The 15,843-nt window shown below is 50.8% G+C and overlaps 1 protein-coding gene across 2 annotated transcripts in view; it reads right to left on the bottom strand.

Annotated features, from left to right (window-relative positions):
* Positions 1-15,843, bottom strand: part of PLXNA2 (plexin A2) — a 186,129-nt gene that overhangs the window by 63,832 nt on the left and 106,454 nt on the right. For both annotated transcript variants that reach the window (XM_077775120.1, XM_077775121.1), the window contains exons 4-8: positions 10,767-10,867; positions 7,458-7,581; positions 5,584-5,737; positions 4,665-4,761; positions 1,306-1,420 (exon numbers count right to left, since the gene is read on the bottom strand). In XM_077775120.1, the coding sequence (XP_077631246.1) occupies positions 1,306-1,420; positions 4,665-4,761; positions 5,584-5,737; positions 7,458-7,581; positions 10,767-10,867 (591 nt within the window). The remainder of the gene's footprint in view (positions 1-1,305; positions 1,421-4,664; positions 4,762-5,583; positions 5,738-7,457; positions 7,582-10,766; positions 10,868-15,843) is intronic.

Below are 15,843 nucleotides of genomic sequence, written 5' to 3' on the forward strand. Positions count from 1 at the left end.
GGCCTACTATTATTTAATTTGTTTAGCTTTTTGAGGTATAATTAACAAAAAAAAATTATAAGATATTTAAAGTATACATCATGAGGATGTGATATATGTACATTAAGGCTGACTTCCTTATGTTTATTCACAGAAGCAACTAGGACTTCTGTCAAGACTAGGAAACACGTAAGATTCTATTTCTTGAAATCTTGGACAAATCCAAGGAATCAGATCCAAGGAACCCTTCCTATCAATGGCATTTGTTTAAAGCGGTCATTCCTTCATCCATTCTTTCACTCATGCATTCTGCAAACATTCACTGAAGAAAACACTGAGAATTTAAAGATTAGATATAGCCCTTGCCTTCAAGGAGCTTCTAGTCTAGTGCAAGAGGGCCATGTGTATAAAAAGAGCATAGTAGAATATGTAAATGCTATACTGTCACATATTTACATTTGTGGGCTTTCTAAAAGGTGGAAGAAGAGGGGAATTGCACATGTATACACATATGTGCAATCTGCATGAACACTAGGTCTCTACAGTCATTCAAACCCAACCAGTTGGCCACGCAAGGGTGTGAAAAACATGAAACACAAGAAGGGAAATGGACCACGCAGCCTTCATTTTCCTAAGGTATGTTGTGAACGTGTACACAAGCCAACATCAATGAATATTAACTAGATGCGATATTCATTGGAAAGACAAGCAATTTGATATTTCACTGTGTTAATAACAAAGGTAGGTCAGGCTCCAGGGATGGAACACTGCCTGTATAATAAACTGGGACTTTTAGCAAGGTCTGGTTCTTTCCACCAGCCGAATTTCCTTCTCTTTCTATAAGGCCACCCACCCAGTCACACATCAGAGTCAAAGAATCATTGAAATTTAGCCTTGGAAGAGAGGTTGGCATGAAAGAATGGTTGAGAGTGAATGTTCTATTGAACTGGACTATGTCTGCAGCCAAGCAAAGGGCTTAGACCCAAAGAATAAATGCCATTCACTGCACTCTTCTGGACAATGGAGTCTGGTTGGTTGGATATGTCCTCTTAGCTTTCAGTCTCAATCCTCAGTTTTCTTCAAGCCTTTGAATGTAAAGAACCTTAACAGTTTAGAAGATACAGCCTATTTCTCTGCCTCTGGGGTATTTTCTACCACTTTTTTCAGTTTTATAATAATGGGGCTTTCTAACACATAGAAGCTCCAGGAAGAAGACCAAGATGGGTCAGGGCAAGGAGACGACCAAGCCGTTGGACTGCCAATCTGTACAGGGAGGGCCACTCAGATTTACTGGGAACGTCACATGCCAAGGTGAGCCTTGCTTACCTCTGAAATGTTGATCCGGCCCTCCTGGAAGGAGCAGGTGGTGGGGTCATGAGTGCAGAGGTTCCGGTACTTGCACCAGTGGCAGCGGAAGGCGCTATTGACACAAGACAGGCACCTGCAAGGATGAAGATAGTAAGAGGCAAAGAGAAAGGAGCAGACAGGGAAGGTCAGGGTGCCGGGTAGCCCATGTGTCATGATGAACGTCTGCTATCCTAGTCTGTCTCTCAGGAGGGTCGATTCATGGGGACATCACCCAGCACTGAGAACCATGGAGTCTCCCTTGAAGGCATTCATAGGACCAGATAATTGGAAGAAAAAAAAAAAGAGTCCAAAGTGGAAGGAATATGGTAGAAGGAATATAACTTATGAAGCAATGATGTGTTAGGACTGCCCTGCATTAGCTCGTGAGAGCTGGTTATTTACATTTTCAGGAATTTTGCAAGTGGGTTAGCGTCATGTTAGTAACCTGAAATCAGCCACGGACAGAGTATTTACACCACAGAAATTGGCAAGTGCTACATACTGGAGTTTTCCCCTCTGATTGCTGGTAGTGGAACATTTATCAGCATACCAGCACTTACAAGACAATAGCCTGTATGAGGCTTATAAGACAGAAAAGCATAGGGATAGAAACTGGGCAGGTAGCAGTATTGACCTTATCTATCTAGACCCGCTGCCACTGGGGTCACCTTGAGTAAGTCACTATATCTTCTGCACCCGAATTTCTTCGTCTGTAATAAAACTTTCCTGTCTGCTCCACAGGGCTGTTTAGCGTCAAACAAGATAATGTGTAGGAAATGGTTTTGAAAGGTACAATGTTAAATGTGAGTGTTATTTTCAAGTGCTTAAATTACCTGTGATTTTAAGCTCTTAAGTCACTTTTGACTGTTAACGACTGGTTCAATCACCTGTGTTTCTGGGCTTTGGGGGCGTTAACAATATTAAATGGTAATTTTGTAGCACTCTCCAAGAAGCAAGGCATAGGTGTGTGGCAATAGGTGTGTGGCTCATGAATTTCCTGCCAGGGCAAGCGCTTCTTTCTCTCTAGTTTCACCTGAGGCTGTGTGTATTATTTTGGCTGTGTGTGACCTGCCCATTACAATGGAGTTGGGTGTTGGGGGGGGGGGGGGGGTCTTCCTGCTCCTTGTCAGCTCCCCTAGACCACAACTAAACCAAACTGGAAGGGACGCAGCTGGGTCTGCAATCTGGCGCCACCTGGTGGGTTCTCTCTTTATACTTGGGCAGGTGGGTGTCCATCCAAGGTTGTTGGGGGACAGGCTAACATGCCACCTTCCTGTGGGAGCATTAGTCCATTGACACCTCATCTTCTCCATACTGATCAGTTTTATCCCTTTCTAGAAATGCCCAAAGTTATTTTGTTTCTGAGCTTAGGTCAGATTGACTGGTTCTTGCTAACATCCATGCTTCAGCAAGTAAATAATGAAAACGGACAGAGAATGATGAGAGGGATGCAGGCCTGGCCCTTCCACTGGCTGATTTTGTGACCTTTGCTGCGGTACTTATCCCCTGTGGGCCTTAGTTTACCATATTAAAAGCAGAGGATTGAACTTGATTCTGTGACTTTTTGCTATGAATGCCAGGAGCAGAGAAGGGTAAGGTACATAGTGTTTGGGGTAAAATGGAATCTTTGCTGTCCAGGAGACCTATTTTTTTTTTTTTTTTGGCTAAAACTAGCTGCCTGTGACTGCATTTCTGTTGCCATAGCAATGCAAAGTGGTGACATCACACCAAACTGTCACGGAGATGAGGGTGCTCTCACAAACAATGAATTCCATCACCACCACGTTGGAGTTTGAGAGTCTCTGTCTCTAAGATGCTTGCATTTCCCCCAAACTCGGTTGGCTGGGATTGGGGCGCAGTGATTAGTGGGCAACTGTATTTTAGCTTCAACACTTACTGCCCTGCCCCCTCCCCAGGCCATTTTCACCACTTGTCCCGTCTATCCTGGGATGTCTATTGACTTGTCCCAACGGGGCTCAGCTGTGTCTCCTTCCTTAACTACTGTAGGGACCCTAGAATTCCAGTAGATGATTCTCATCATAAAAATCAAGATCAGAGAAGGAGAGACTAAGGAGGACTGGCTCATTTGTCTATTTCAATGGCTAATGATCCCTTTTGGGCATAGCTGCAAAAGACCCTCTTCCCACGGGGATTGCTGAACTCATCATGTCCACCGCCTGGGCCCTACAGACTTGATGCCTTGGAGTTATGAGATGTCACGTTCCTGGTCTGGGGGACGGGAAGGACGGTCCATGGAATATTCCCAATTATTCCATCGCTTGGTATGGAGTTGTTGCTTAATTTATCTCTTTGTGGAATGTCCATGGTCACTGGTTCGGTGGCCCCTATGTGGCCCTATTCAAGAGACCTGTCTCCCTTTTTTTAAATTAAGTGGTATAAGGTTCTCAGTCTGTATGGAAGGGGCCTCAGTTTCTCTTCCAGAGAAAATTGTTAGAAGCTAAATATGGGTCTCTCTCTTGCACAGCTGCAGAATCTCATAGCTTGTGGGCACCCACTGCTGGGGATGGCTGGTGAGGCCAGCTGGGCTCTACCAAGCCGTCAAGGAGGCTGCTGGCTTGGTCTGATTTCTCTCTCCTCTTTAAAAAGTTGAAGGCTAGGGGCGCCTGGGTGGCTCAGTCGGTTAAGCGCCTGACTTCGGCTCAGGTCATGATCTCGCGGCTCATGGTTTCGAGTCCCATGTCAGGCTCTGTGCTGACAGCTCAGAGCCTAGAGCCTGCTTCAGATTCTGTGTCTCCCTCTCTCTCTCTCTGCCCCTCTCCCCCCAACCCACACGTTCACTCTCTCTCTGTCTCAAAAAATAAATAAACATAAAAAAAATTTTTTTTAAGTTGAAGGCTAAATTTGGACCAAGGTGCTCTTAAAGTCTGCTCTCCCCTTCCCAGCCTGGGGCCCTTCTATCATGTCCTTCTCTAGGGGCACCAGTATGCATGGCTGCCACTTAATGAGTCCCTCCCGACTTGGTCATGGAGGATGTATCTAACCTCCATTCACTGTCAATCTCTGCGTTCAAAGCTACCACCAACTGGTCTAAAACAGAGAAATTTTCTTATGATCCTTAGGCCATGACCTCTGCCTTCATGTCATACTTTGTTTTTAACTGTCTCGGCTTGAGAATCGGGGGAAGGGTTGTTGGGGGGCCAGTGAGGGAGCGTGAGTGGGATCAGAGGCTGTGGATAGTGAATGCCGTTCCATTTAAGGTATGTGAATGAGCCAGACAGAACTCAGGGCCTGTGTGGAGACTAGGAGGTGAATACAAACAACACTGTTGGAGCTTAGAGAAACGCAGGCCCGTAGCCAGGCCCGGGGTAAGTGCTTACAGTTGGTGGGCGCTGCAGTTGTAGAACTTGAACTCGGTGCTGACAAAGATCTTCCCTGTCTCCTTGGATCTCAGCTGCAGCTCTAGCCCAAACCAGTCTGGGGGGAAGAAAAAGGAAAAGGTAACAACCTGGGGGCCCAGTGGAGAATCTGAGTATCATCTCTCAGGGCACAGATGGTAATGGAACCTGCCCGAGTCATCTCCTTCCAAGACAGTCCTGTTGAGGTGCCCATCACGGACACCCAGACTGCCCCTCACCCCCTCTTAGGGAAAACAGAATGAATCCGACCCCACAGAACCCCTTGCTTTTGGTTACACATGTCCAGTTGCTGAAAGACTTTCAGATGTATTAGGCCAGAACCCCTCAAGCCCCCCCGCCCCGCGCCTGGAGAGAATCCCGCTGAAAATCACTGGCTGCAGCCCTCGAAGGGAAGTGGGGAAAGCTCTCCGCACACTGTGTAGGCTTAACCCAGATGGGAGCAAGAGATTTCCTTCTTTCTGAATTTCTCTTTGGGCCATGACAATCAGCTTGCAAACTCAAACAAGTTATATAACAAGCCCATGTGAATGTCTGCAATATGAAGATGTGGTCAGGAGACTTTGGTGCTGGTGCTCGCCACACACTCCCCCATCCCGTGCCCTCTACTCCCCTCCCATCCCCTGTGCCCTGTACTCATCCCCATCCCCTGTGCCCTCTACTCACCCCCCATCCCCTGTGCCCTCTACTCACCCCCCATCCCCTGTGCCCTGTCCTCACCCCCATCCCCTGTGCCCTGTACTCACCCCGCATCCCCTGTGCCCTCTACTCACCCCCCATCCCCTGTGCCTTCTACTCACCCCCCATCCTCTGTGCCCCCTACTCTTGGCCATTCTGGTAGGGCAGCCCCTGGCATGTGATGCTCATGGCACACACTTCTTACCTTGATCCAGAGGGATGACAGGGACATCCTTGGGCCCTGGTGAGATGCAGATGACCTGGCTCCCAGACACCTGTCCCTCCACCTCTGTCAGGTTCCCAAAGGCACAGGAGATGCCCACAGATAGGTCCGGAGCATCACTCACAACCAGGCTGAGCTGTGGGAGGAGCAAAGAGGCTCGTGATCAAAAAGACGAGGCCACAGCAAGAGACCCAGGGGCTCTGGAGACGTGGGCTCCAGGCCTGGCCCTGCTGTGGCCTGCGTGCTCACTAATCTCCCTAGACCTCACCCCCTAAGGAAGGGCGATCAGTCTGGGTGATCTTCCGGCTTCGACACAGAGCAGTCATACAGGAGCGCTGCCAGCCGTGTGGGGTCGATGGTCTTTATTATCATCATTATTAAATTATTTCTCAGTCTTGTCTAGCATCGGAAAGGACTGAGTGAGGGGCACTCGAGAGAAAGTTATCACAGTCCATCTCAGACCTCACCATTCTGACATGAAACCATGAACCTGGAAAGCAGGGCATGAGCTGAGCCTTTTGCAAATAAGTCAGAGCACTGGCTCACCAGCCTGGAGTTTACCAGGTTGGGGGAAGACAGCCAGCTCCTCCCCCTGACAATTGTTCCGGGGCTGCTTATCAGGTTGGTGGGTGGCCTAGAGTTTCTGCTTCTCTGTGGCCCCCACCCTGGGCGCTCTGCTCGCTGACAGCTCCCCTCGAGTAGGGTGGTGGCTTCACAGGGAGCTGTGGGGATCAGAGACAGCAAGGGACTTGGTCACCAGCCTCTCAGATGATGTCTGCTGCTGTCTTGGGGTTCCAACGATCTAGGCCAGCACTTCCCCGCCTTTCCAGGTTTGAATACCCTCCTCCGAAGGCTAAAACTTCCCCGGACTGCCAGAGATGAGTTTGTTCTCAATGACCACAACAGAACATCTAAGTGGTATTGGAAACAACAGGTGAAGAATTTGAAGTCGGGCTTCCTCAACAGGGAGTGGCCTTAAATAAGGGTTCATGGTGCCAATACCCCTGCCACCCCCCGCTGTGGCCTCCAGGTTGGGAGCCACTAGGTAGGTCTCCCTTGGTCTTCCTACCAACACCTGGCTGCATTTGTTTGCAGTGGTTTCTCACGCACAGCGAGGGTCACCTAGCCTCTGCAGGCATTTGTTTGCGGCTGAATCTTTGCCCCAGTTTCGTTTCCATGGGGCCCAGAGACTTAGGTACAAACTCCCCTGCTTGCTCCCTCAGCTCCACGGGAGCCAAAACCTCCTGGGGGGGATGAATGAACGGAAATCTTGGAAGGTTCATTCACTAATTAACATCCGTAAATGCTCATAAAACCTTCAGAAGGAAATAATCGTGCAGGGCCTGAGGACATGAAATATTTTGGGTTGTACCTCGACAGGTGGTTAAGGGCTACTTTATTCTCTTTAATATTCTCTGTAAGTACCTACTGGTGGTGAATTAAGCCTCTGTCTCTTTGTCTCTGTCTGTCCCTCCCTCCCCCCCTCCCCTCCCCAAGCAACTCTAAGGTCTCTGTGAAAAACAGCATCAAGTAGAAGAATGTAAATACAGCCTACGACCAGGAAGAATGTGTTATTTAGTATCGGGTTGCTCTATATTGTAGATGTTTGTTACTAAATGTAAATGTTTGTTACTAGAGTTACACAACAGATCAATGGGTGAGGAGTATGGAGAGTAGCTGTGCCCTCTACATTAGAAGTTATCACAGGGTTTCTACAAACACAGAGTTTCCTTGGAGCATTTAAAGCGTACTCCGGTCACAGATACACGGGCAAGTGTTAAAGGGACACATGCACACGCCCAAGGGCGCTCTGTGCCCCTCCCGCCACAGCCAGCCCCCTGTGACAAGTTACTTACCAGGCGGCTGTGTTCAGACACTGAGATGCTACTCGGATGCACCTCGAGGCTCATGCACTGGCTGATGCTGGCGGCAAATCGATTAGGTTCCCAGGCCCGCTGGCACTTGTCCCTGCGGGAGCACCTGCCATAAACACAGATTCACAAGAGGTCAGGCCTTTGGAGAACCTTCGGTTTGGTTCCACTGTCCCCTGGGGGGCTGTAAGAGGGGTTTGCTGCTCTGAGCTTGTTGCTTGCTTCTCAGTATGCTTTTCAGTTACCCCAGAGGGCTTGGGGGACTCCCAGGTGGTCCTGACCACAGTTAAACACAGACTAAGAGGAAGTGGGATCAACTCTCAATACAGTTACAGGGGTTACAACTGAGGCATAAAGTATAGTTCCAACAGATAGTATCTTTCTAGGATGTTTGGTGAGCAAAGGAGGGAAGTTTGGGGAATGTGAGAATTAGCACACAAGAGGCTAAGGATATGAGCTTTGCCAGGTTGCCTGGGTTCTACCCACTACGCACCCCGCCCCCCTCCAATCTATGGCATACTGGCTGTGTCCCTTTAGCCAACTTACTTTTTCTCTCCGTGCCTGTTTTCCTCAACTATAAAATGTTGAAGAGAGTAACATTACCCTTTGTCATAGGGCTGGTGTAAGGATTAAATGAGTTAGTACTTAGAAAATGGCTTTTTGGTTTTTATGATAATGATATTAATGATGACGACTCTTTATGTTATTATTCTACTCCAAAAAAAATGGAAAAATCTGGACAGGTCTTAGCTGTATCGGGCGGTGCACACGTGACCTTGTGGCTGGATTAATGGCTCTCTGAAGGCAGGGACCATGTTTTATGCATTGAGATATTTCACCTGTCACATGGTATATTTTAAATAAATATTTGCGGGATGAAATAACTCCTGGAGACAGAGACACAGACCAGGAGTCACAGGCAGGGCTGCCTCTCTGTCGGAAAGCTCTGTGGCCATTTCTCCCTACGGCTTCATCCCTGGCTCGAGGCTCCCCTGCCCGGCATGGCAGGTGGGGATGGTGATGCCTGCGCGCGAGGAAGCATGTCACCTGTGCCACAGGGCTGGTGCTTCTCCAACCAAGTAGCCACCGAGATACAAGATGCCANATAATGGATCTAAATATGAATGCTGTCAAAGAAAAGAATTATTGAGGTTTAAGTGAATCCTTAAGATAGCTCTAAAGTGAGCTCTTGACTGGAGCCTTTATCTCATTGACTCACTGAAATGGCTCTTTTTTATCATACTATTTATGGCAACAGCCCTAACAGAGATAAATAGCCTTGGAGACAATAACACACTTGCAAGAGCAAGGCATACAGAAGAGACAGGAAGGTTCCAAATCCCCCCGGACCCGGAGCCTCTTCAGCAATCTCCCTTGGCCTCTGCCTCCATTGAAGTCCAGCGTGTGCGCCTGGGAACTAGAAGTGGGCCCATCGCCTCCTTCCCGTTAACGAGGTGGCCGTCAGTGGCAGGTGGGAGGGTGTGGGTGACAGTGAGAAGGACCTAAGAGGAGAAAGGTCCTTCCTCCTGGGCAGAAACAGGAAGAAGCTTGTCCCTGGGTGTTCCTGGTAGGCAGAGCTGCTGGAAGAAGAGATGTGCCCCTAGGTGGGAGGGATTGGTTCTCCGCCACAGGTAAAGAGTTCAGAGGCCAGAGGAAATTGGAGGCAATCGGATGTGGTTCAGCCATTCTAGAAGCCACAGCCCATGCAGACAGGAGGATGACGGGGTGGTGTGGGGCCACCAGGAGACTCAAGGCACTGTGATAGATCAGTAGGCTCAAGCACAAGCTGGGGGCCACAGGGGCCCCTGCTGTTGAATAAGTAAGTGATGATCCCCCATCAGTATTGGGCATGTTCTATGCGAGAAGTGCTGGGACACGAACCACGCAGGGCCAGGTGGGGAGCAGGGAGCGGTGGTGTGTGCACGCCCACAGCACAGTAACAGGGCAGGTAGCCCTGGATGGTTCCACGCAGCAGGGGCAGCAGCCAGGTTCTCTGCAGGGAGAAATCCCCCTGGCGGCAGATCCAGCAGGCTGGCTGCTCAGCCTCACTGGAGGGGAAACCCTTTTAGCCGCCGGTGCCATTCCTGGGGCATCAGAATCTGGACCACTTGTCTGGCCTGAATGGGAACTCACGCCCGGGTTCTGGTAAGAACAGTGTGTGTGCGTGCGTGCGCTCACGCACACGCGCACGCGCACGACTTCTTGAGGAGTCTCTTACCTCCAAACCCAAGCAGGGAACCCAGTATTTGTGGGCTCAAATCCAGTCCGGATTTTGCATCTGTGAGGCGCCTGCTTCCCTCCCTCCCTCCATAGCCCTCGCAACACCTGCTGCTGAGGCTGGAAGCCAAGAGCTATTGTGCAGGACCCTGAACTCTGGCCCTCCGCCTCCGCCTCCACCCCAAACCCCCCAAACCGGGCACATTTCACGGAGATGCTTTGCCGGCTGGCACGAAGCCACGGAGCTCTGACTCCTTTGGGGAACAACATTCCTGGCCAGCTCCTGCCTTTGGGTTTTCACCCCATTCTCTCCCTGAGGGCTTTTCGAATTAGGAAGTTTAAGTGTGATTTTGCATTTCTATTGAGCTGGTATTCAAGGCAGGGATGGGTCTGAATAGGGGGGTGAGGAGAGTTAGAGTGAGATGCAGACTTCTTGAAATCTTGAATTAATGAGGCCAGCAGGGTCCTCCTAAAGGTTCAGAGTTCATAATAACTATTTTGATTTGTATAGCCTTTTCCCGGCTTCCTTTTTTCCAAAGCGTTTATTATTTCATTTAATCCTCAGGGTTTACCTTCGAGGTAGGCATTATCCTTATTCAGCGCTGGGGAAGTGGAGGCCCAGAGCGGTCAGTGCACCACGCACAGACACACAGCGACTCACTGGAGTCCAGATCCCCCCACCCTATCGCACCACCATCTGCACGCTGACGGCAGGAGGCACCTCGATCAGGATGCACTGAGGAGGTTCTCGGGGGTTCTCCAGGTACCCCCATGAGTTCTGCGCTACTGCTACCCTTCCCCATGATGACAAGGTGCAACTTGAAAGCAGTCGGAAGGGTGGAATTTGGAAGGGACATGAAAGAGACACAAAGGCACTGACTGACACTGGGAAGGAAGGACCCTGCCCTTGGCCTCACTTCCTGCTTTCCAACCTCGATGAGAATTACTCCAACCTTGATTAGATGATTGGACATTCCTCTCTCCCCGCAAACCACTGTCACATCCTCATCAACACCCCCAGGAAAGCACCTGGGTGTCCGCATTCCGGGCCCTGCTTCAGAACGCTCCCCAACTTACATGTTGTGCAGGGCACACCAGCCGCAGTGAGGGTCCCCCGAGCTCAGACACTCTCCACAGGTCGTGTACTGTTCGCACGATTCCACAGGGACCCTGGTGATCTGGCAGAGAGACAGAAGAGGGCAAGGTTAGATCGGGTAGGGTGACAGGCTGGTGTGAGTTCACACTCACACCTACCCACACCCTCACTGTCGCCACCCCGAAAGAGGTGACGCTGGGGGATAAATCGATGGCAGCTCTGTGTTCTCATCTGTGTGCCTGGTGCAGGGTGGGGCATGTGTTTCCGGGGTGGGAGACCCAAGGCTGCTGCTTGCCTTCGCCAGAGGCAGAGCAAAGGCCTGCATCTTTCTGCTGCCGCCAACGTCTGTGCGGGAGCTGGGCTCGCTCGTGGGAAGCGCTGAAATTGGTTAACTCTGCTGAAAGCCCACTGAGTGCCATCGACTGGTCTCTGAAGGGCTTTCAGCTGGGCTTGGGCTGAGACGTCCTGGCCACACAGGAAACGTTTAAAAAGGGAGAGAAGGAGAAACTTTTCCTATCAAATAATATTCATCACATGGCGCAGCCTCTTTACATCCAACCAAACGTACCACCTGGATCCAATTATCCCATTCTCTGATGGCTGCATTCAATTTTTCTAGTAAATCTCCCAGCCTTTGAAAAGTCTGGCTAAATGAGAACATCCACGGAGATGAGCTGCCTGTCTGAGTCCATCTTGCTGGGGAAAGTGAGAATTCACAGACCAAGCCCCTGTCCCTGCCCCGCCCCCCCCCAGGATGCAGCCCCAGCAAACTCCTGAGAGCCTCCCCAGCGGGGCCCTGCAGGGACCTGAGCCGGGCCTCTTTGGACCTGACACCCCCACCTGCCCAGCGTGTGTGGCATTCAGGCCAGGTAAGGGGGCCGGAAGAGGTAGCTGTCCCATTTGCTAGGCTTAGGACTGCCGCTGGCTGGGGCAGCGGGCTGCTGGGCTGCAGGACCCATTGGCTGGGCTGCGGATGGGCTCTGCTGTGTCCGGGCACAGAGGTCCCCCACCCACGGGCTGTGCGAACTCAAGTACAAATGCAAGCCAGGGTCCTCTCGCACCGTGCTCTGCCTCTGGCAGAGGGACAAAGGATCTGCCACTGAGACACTTTCACGGCATCATCCTGAGAGGCTTGGGGTACGTCTAACACGCGTATCTAGCAACTGTTCATCAGATGTCATTAGAAGGAGGCTCGGATGCAGGTGAGAGAGAAGTGCCAGCCATCAGGGCCCAGCTCCTGCCCCACAGAGCTCACAGTCCAGCGGGAGTGGGTGACTGCAAAAACGGAGCTCCTCACATAGGACGGGTGTGAACGTACAGGCGAGGCACCCAGGACACCCCGTCGGGACAAGGAGACGCTGGAATAAGCGTGTGTCAGGGTAGAAGTGGGTCCATGCACAGACCCGGAAGGGCAGTGTGAGGAGTGATCATCCCGAGCAAAAGTAATCGTGGATTAAGTTCGGCAGGACTGAAGGGTGTACCCTGGATGAGGCGGGGTGAGATGTAAGGGGACGTACTCGGGTGCCAGACAGTTTTGGGTCCTGTGCACCAGCTTCAGGAAGCTTCCTTTCCATGTTGGGTGTCCCTCATTCTTACGACCTCATAACACCTAACGGTCACATTACAAGGTCACCTAGAAGTGAGTGACATGACCAGCTTTAAACATTCCCAACCTCCTTTTAATAATAAAAATATAGAGGGGCGCCCGGGTGGCTCAGCCTATTATGGGTCCAGCTCTTGGTTCCAGCTCCGGTCATGATCTTGCGGTTCGTGGGTTCAAGCCCCGCTTCGGGCTCTGTGCTGGCAGCAAGGAGCCTGCTTGGGATTCTCTGTCCCTCTCTCTCTGCCCCTCCCCCAATCATGCTTGTGCTCTTTCCGTCAAAATAAATAAATAAACTTAAAAAATATGAAATGCAGGAAGGATGCTTGTAAAACCTTGCCATTCAGTTAAAACAACTGGACCTGTAAAGTGGCGGCTGGTCTGAAATAGCTCCTGTGTACTAGACCTGAGGATTTGCATTGACTCGATGTCCAGGGGGCCCTGACAGGGTGATATAAGAGCTGAAGGCGCTCATTTGCTCGTGGGGTGCAGAAATAATGTCAGGATGGAGACAGGTCTCTGCTCCAAGAGGAGTGCTGTGCAACCAGAGAGGTCGTTCTCAGAAGAGTGGGCAGGATGAGGTGGGATCCAGATGCAGCATCCGAGGTACAGCTGAGGGCCCTGGGATGCTTATTTAGATCAAAGAAGATGAGTCTTGAGGCGGCCACGGAGGTGGCTTTCCAATGTTCGGAGGGCGGCAGTGTGGCAGCAGTATGACTCACGGGTGAGAAGTTTCAGGAAAGCCCAACCTAAGAGAGTAATTGTTGTCCAGTAACGCAAAGCCCTCACTTCCAGAAGGGACTCCCATCCCCGGGATGCGGAAGCAGGCTGGAGGGGACAGGTGTCTGGAGGGCCGGGAAAGGGACTGCTGCCCTCCCTCCAAGGGAGGCTGCACGTGGCCTTCAGATTCTGACGTTTGGGATTTGATTTCCCACAGTTTACCTAGCTCCTCCCTGAGACTGTTTATGATTTCTGCCCTGAACGACTTGGTACGGTTAAAAGCGAACAGCCAGCCATCGCCACCGGCCACTGGCATCACATTGCCTTAAGAAGCGACCCTTCCCCGCTGACTCATGGCCTGTGATTCTGACAAGGAGCACCTTCCTGCAAGGTGCCTGCCAGGTGCTCTCCTAGTGCCTCTCCTGGGCCTGGGGCTCTCAGCCCTTCAGGATATCTGTGACCCCACTTCCCGGGGCGGCTTCCGCCTGCCGACCCCCTCTGCGGCCTGAGCTCAGCACCCCAGCGCCCAGCCTCCCTTTCTTGGGTTTCGGGCTCCGTGTGAGTGATGTCTGCATCTGGCTGGAAATTAAAACAACTGTCTGCATTGCATTCGGCCCGTCTGTCAAAACACAGCCCGGCTCTCAGCAGCTGGGACAGGGGGCCCTGAATGGGAGCAGTGTCTCCGGCAACAAAGGCCACTTTCACGCCAAGTGCCACGGAGATAGTGAGAACCCTGTTCTTCTCCAAACATGAAACTAAGAGCACAACTATTTTTCCTGTTTCCTGGGCCCTCCTGGTGGGAATTTCTCTCTTTTTTGTAATGCACAGAGTTGAAGAGCAAAGCGAAGCAGGAAACTTACGAGAGTGGGGGTGCGGTTCGAAGACTCGAATGGTGTCCCCCTCAAGGATGTCATAGCCGTGCCCAAACCAGAAGCAAGAAATGTCACAGGGACCAGGAGAAGACCCTCAAAGTCACATGTTTGTGGGTCTTCAGTCTTTCCTATGTTCATGTGCTTCTATATTCATTCACCAATCAATGCTCATTGAGCACATCCTACGTACAGGCCAGCGCTAGCCACTTCAGGGGAACGAAAACAACAACAGCATTAAAACACAGTCATCACCTTCAAGTTGCAAACAGACTAGCAATAAAAACAACACACAGGAAAGTGATGTGTGTTCGAAGAGAAGCACTGCAAGAGAGCTGAGGGGATTCACAGCAAAGAGAAAATACTTTTATGTCTGCTGTGTCCAATGCAATAGCCACTCTCTTGTGAGGTTATAAGCATTGGAAATGTGGCTAGTTCAAACTGAGATGTGCAATCAGGACACAATACAGCCTGCATTTTGATGATTTTTGTATGGAAAAAAATGTACAATATCACATTAATAATTTTTTATGGAGACGTTAAAAAATGAAAATTTTCAAACATTGGGTTAAATGAAATCTATTGTTAATGTCACTTCTTTCCCTCTTACTTTAAAAAATATAGCTACTAGGAACGCATGGGTGGCTCAGTTGGCTCAGCGTTCGACTTCTGCTCGGGTCGTGATCTCGTGGTTCATGGGTTCGAGCCCTGCGTCGGGCTCTGTGCTGACAGCTCAGAGCCTGGAGCCTGTTTCAGATTCTGTGTCTCCCTCTCCCGCTATCCCTCCCCTACTCCTGCTCTCTCTCTAAAAAAACTAAATAAAAATTAAAATTTAAAAAAATATATAGCTTCTAGAGAAGTTAAAATTGTACACAGAGCTTGCATTTGTGGCTTGTGTCTTATTTCTGTGGGACGGTGCTGCTCCAGAAAGGGGGGGGGGGTCCCAAGCAGGTTTTATGAGAAATAAGGCATGTGCCTGGGTCTCGAAGAGGGAATAATACTGACGCAGATGAAGACCCTGTGCAAAGGGGAAAGCGGGGTTTCTTCAGAAGACTTGGCGTGAGAGCAAGGGAGAGGTGGGTATAGATCTGGAAAGGCAGGTGCGGGTTCAGCTGGGAAGCAGGGAGAAGACCACAGAAGTGGGGACATAGGAAGTGTCTGAGCTCCCCAGCCTCTCAGCCAGGGCACGTCCTCTCTTAAGAGGTGGCCCTGAACCTCTCTCAAGGAGCAGTGGCGCTCGATGCAGGGTCCCGGATCCGGCACTGCTGGCATGAGCTGTGGGCTCAGGAGACAAGATCCTGAGCCCGCTAGGTCAGACAGAGACCCTGGGATGGGGCCTGAGAAGTCGCTCTAACAAGCTCTCCCCACTGATTCTTACGTCCTCAAGATTGGAGACCTCGGATACAGATAACCTCACCCCTCGGGGAAGTCTTTTGAAATGTCAAGCCCCAGGGCCAGGAAGAAATGGAATAAAACTCTGCCTTGGGAATGTGGAAGGGAAGAGACCCGATTGAGGGGGAGAGGGGGCTGCTTTGTGTCCAGGGAGAAATGATCCCTGATAACTCTGAGTCTGCAGAAGCCCTAAAGGACCAAGTTCGAATCTCTGATGTCTTGGTGCTTCACCCTGCATCCCAGGTGACAGGCGCCCTGCTCTGGGACCCGGAGTCTAGGGGGATGGGGCGGGATGGGGTGGGGCTGGGAGTTGGTTCTGGAGACTCAGGAAGGAGGGTGAGCTTTCTCCTGGGGAGCGTCCGTCCACTGAGTCAGGCGGCACTCTCTCAGGGCTGACTCAGAGTTTAATGGGACACTCTGTGACGCTTTAATTAGTGTTTGTTTATTATGATTGCATTTAATTATGCCTCAGGCCCC

This window comes from Crocuta crocuta, unplaced genomic scaffold, assembly GCF_008692635.1.
Source record: "Crocuta crocuta isolate KB4526 unplaced genomic scaffold, BGI_CrCroc_1.0 scaffold207, whole genome shotgun sequence".
Taxonomy (NCBI): domain Eukaryota; kingdom Metazoa; phylum Chordata; class Mammalia; order Carnivora; family Hyaenidae; genus Crocuta; species Crocuta crocuta.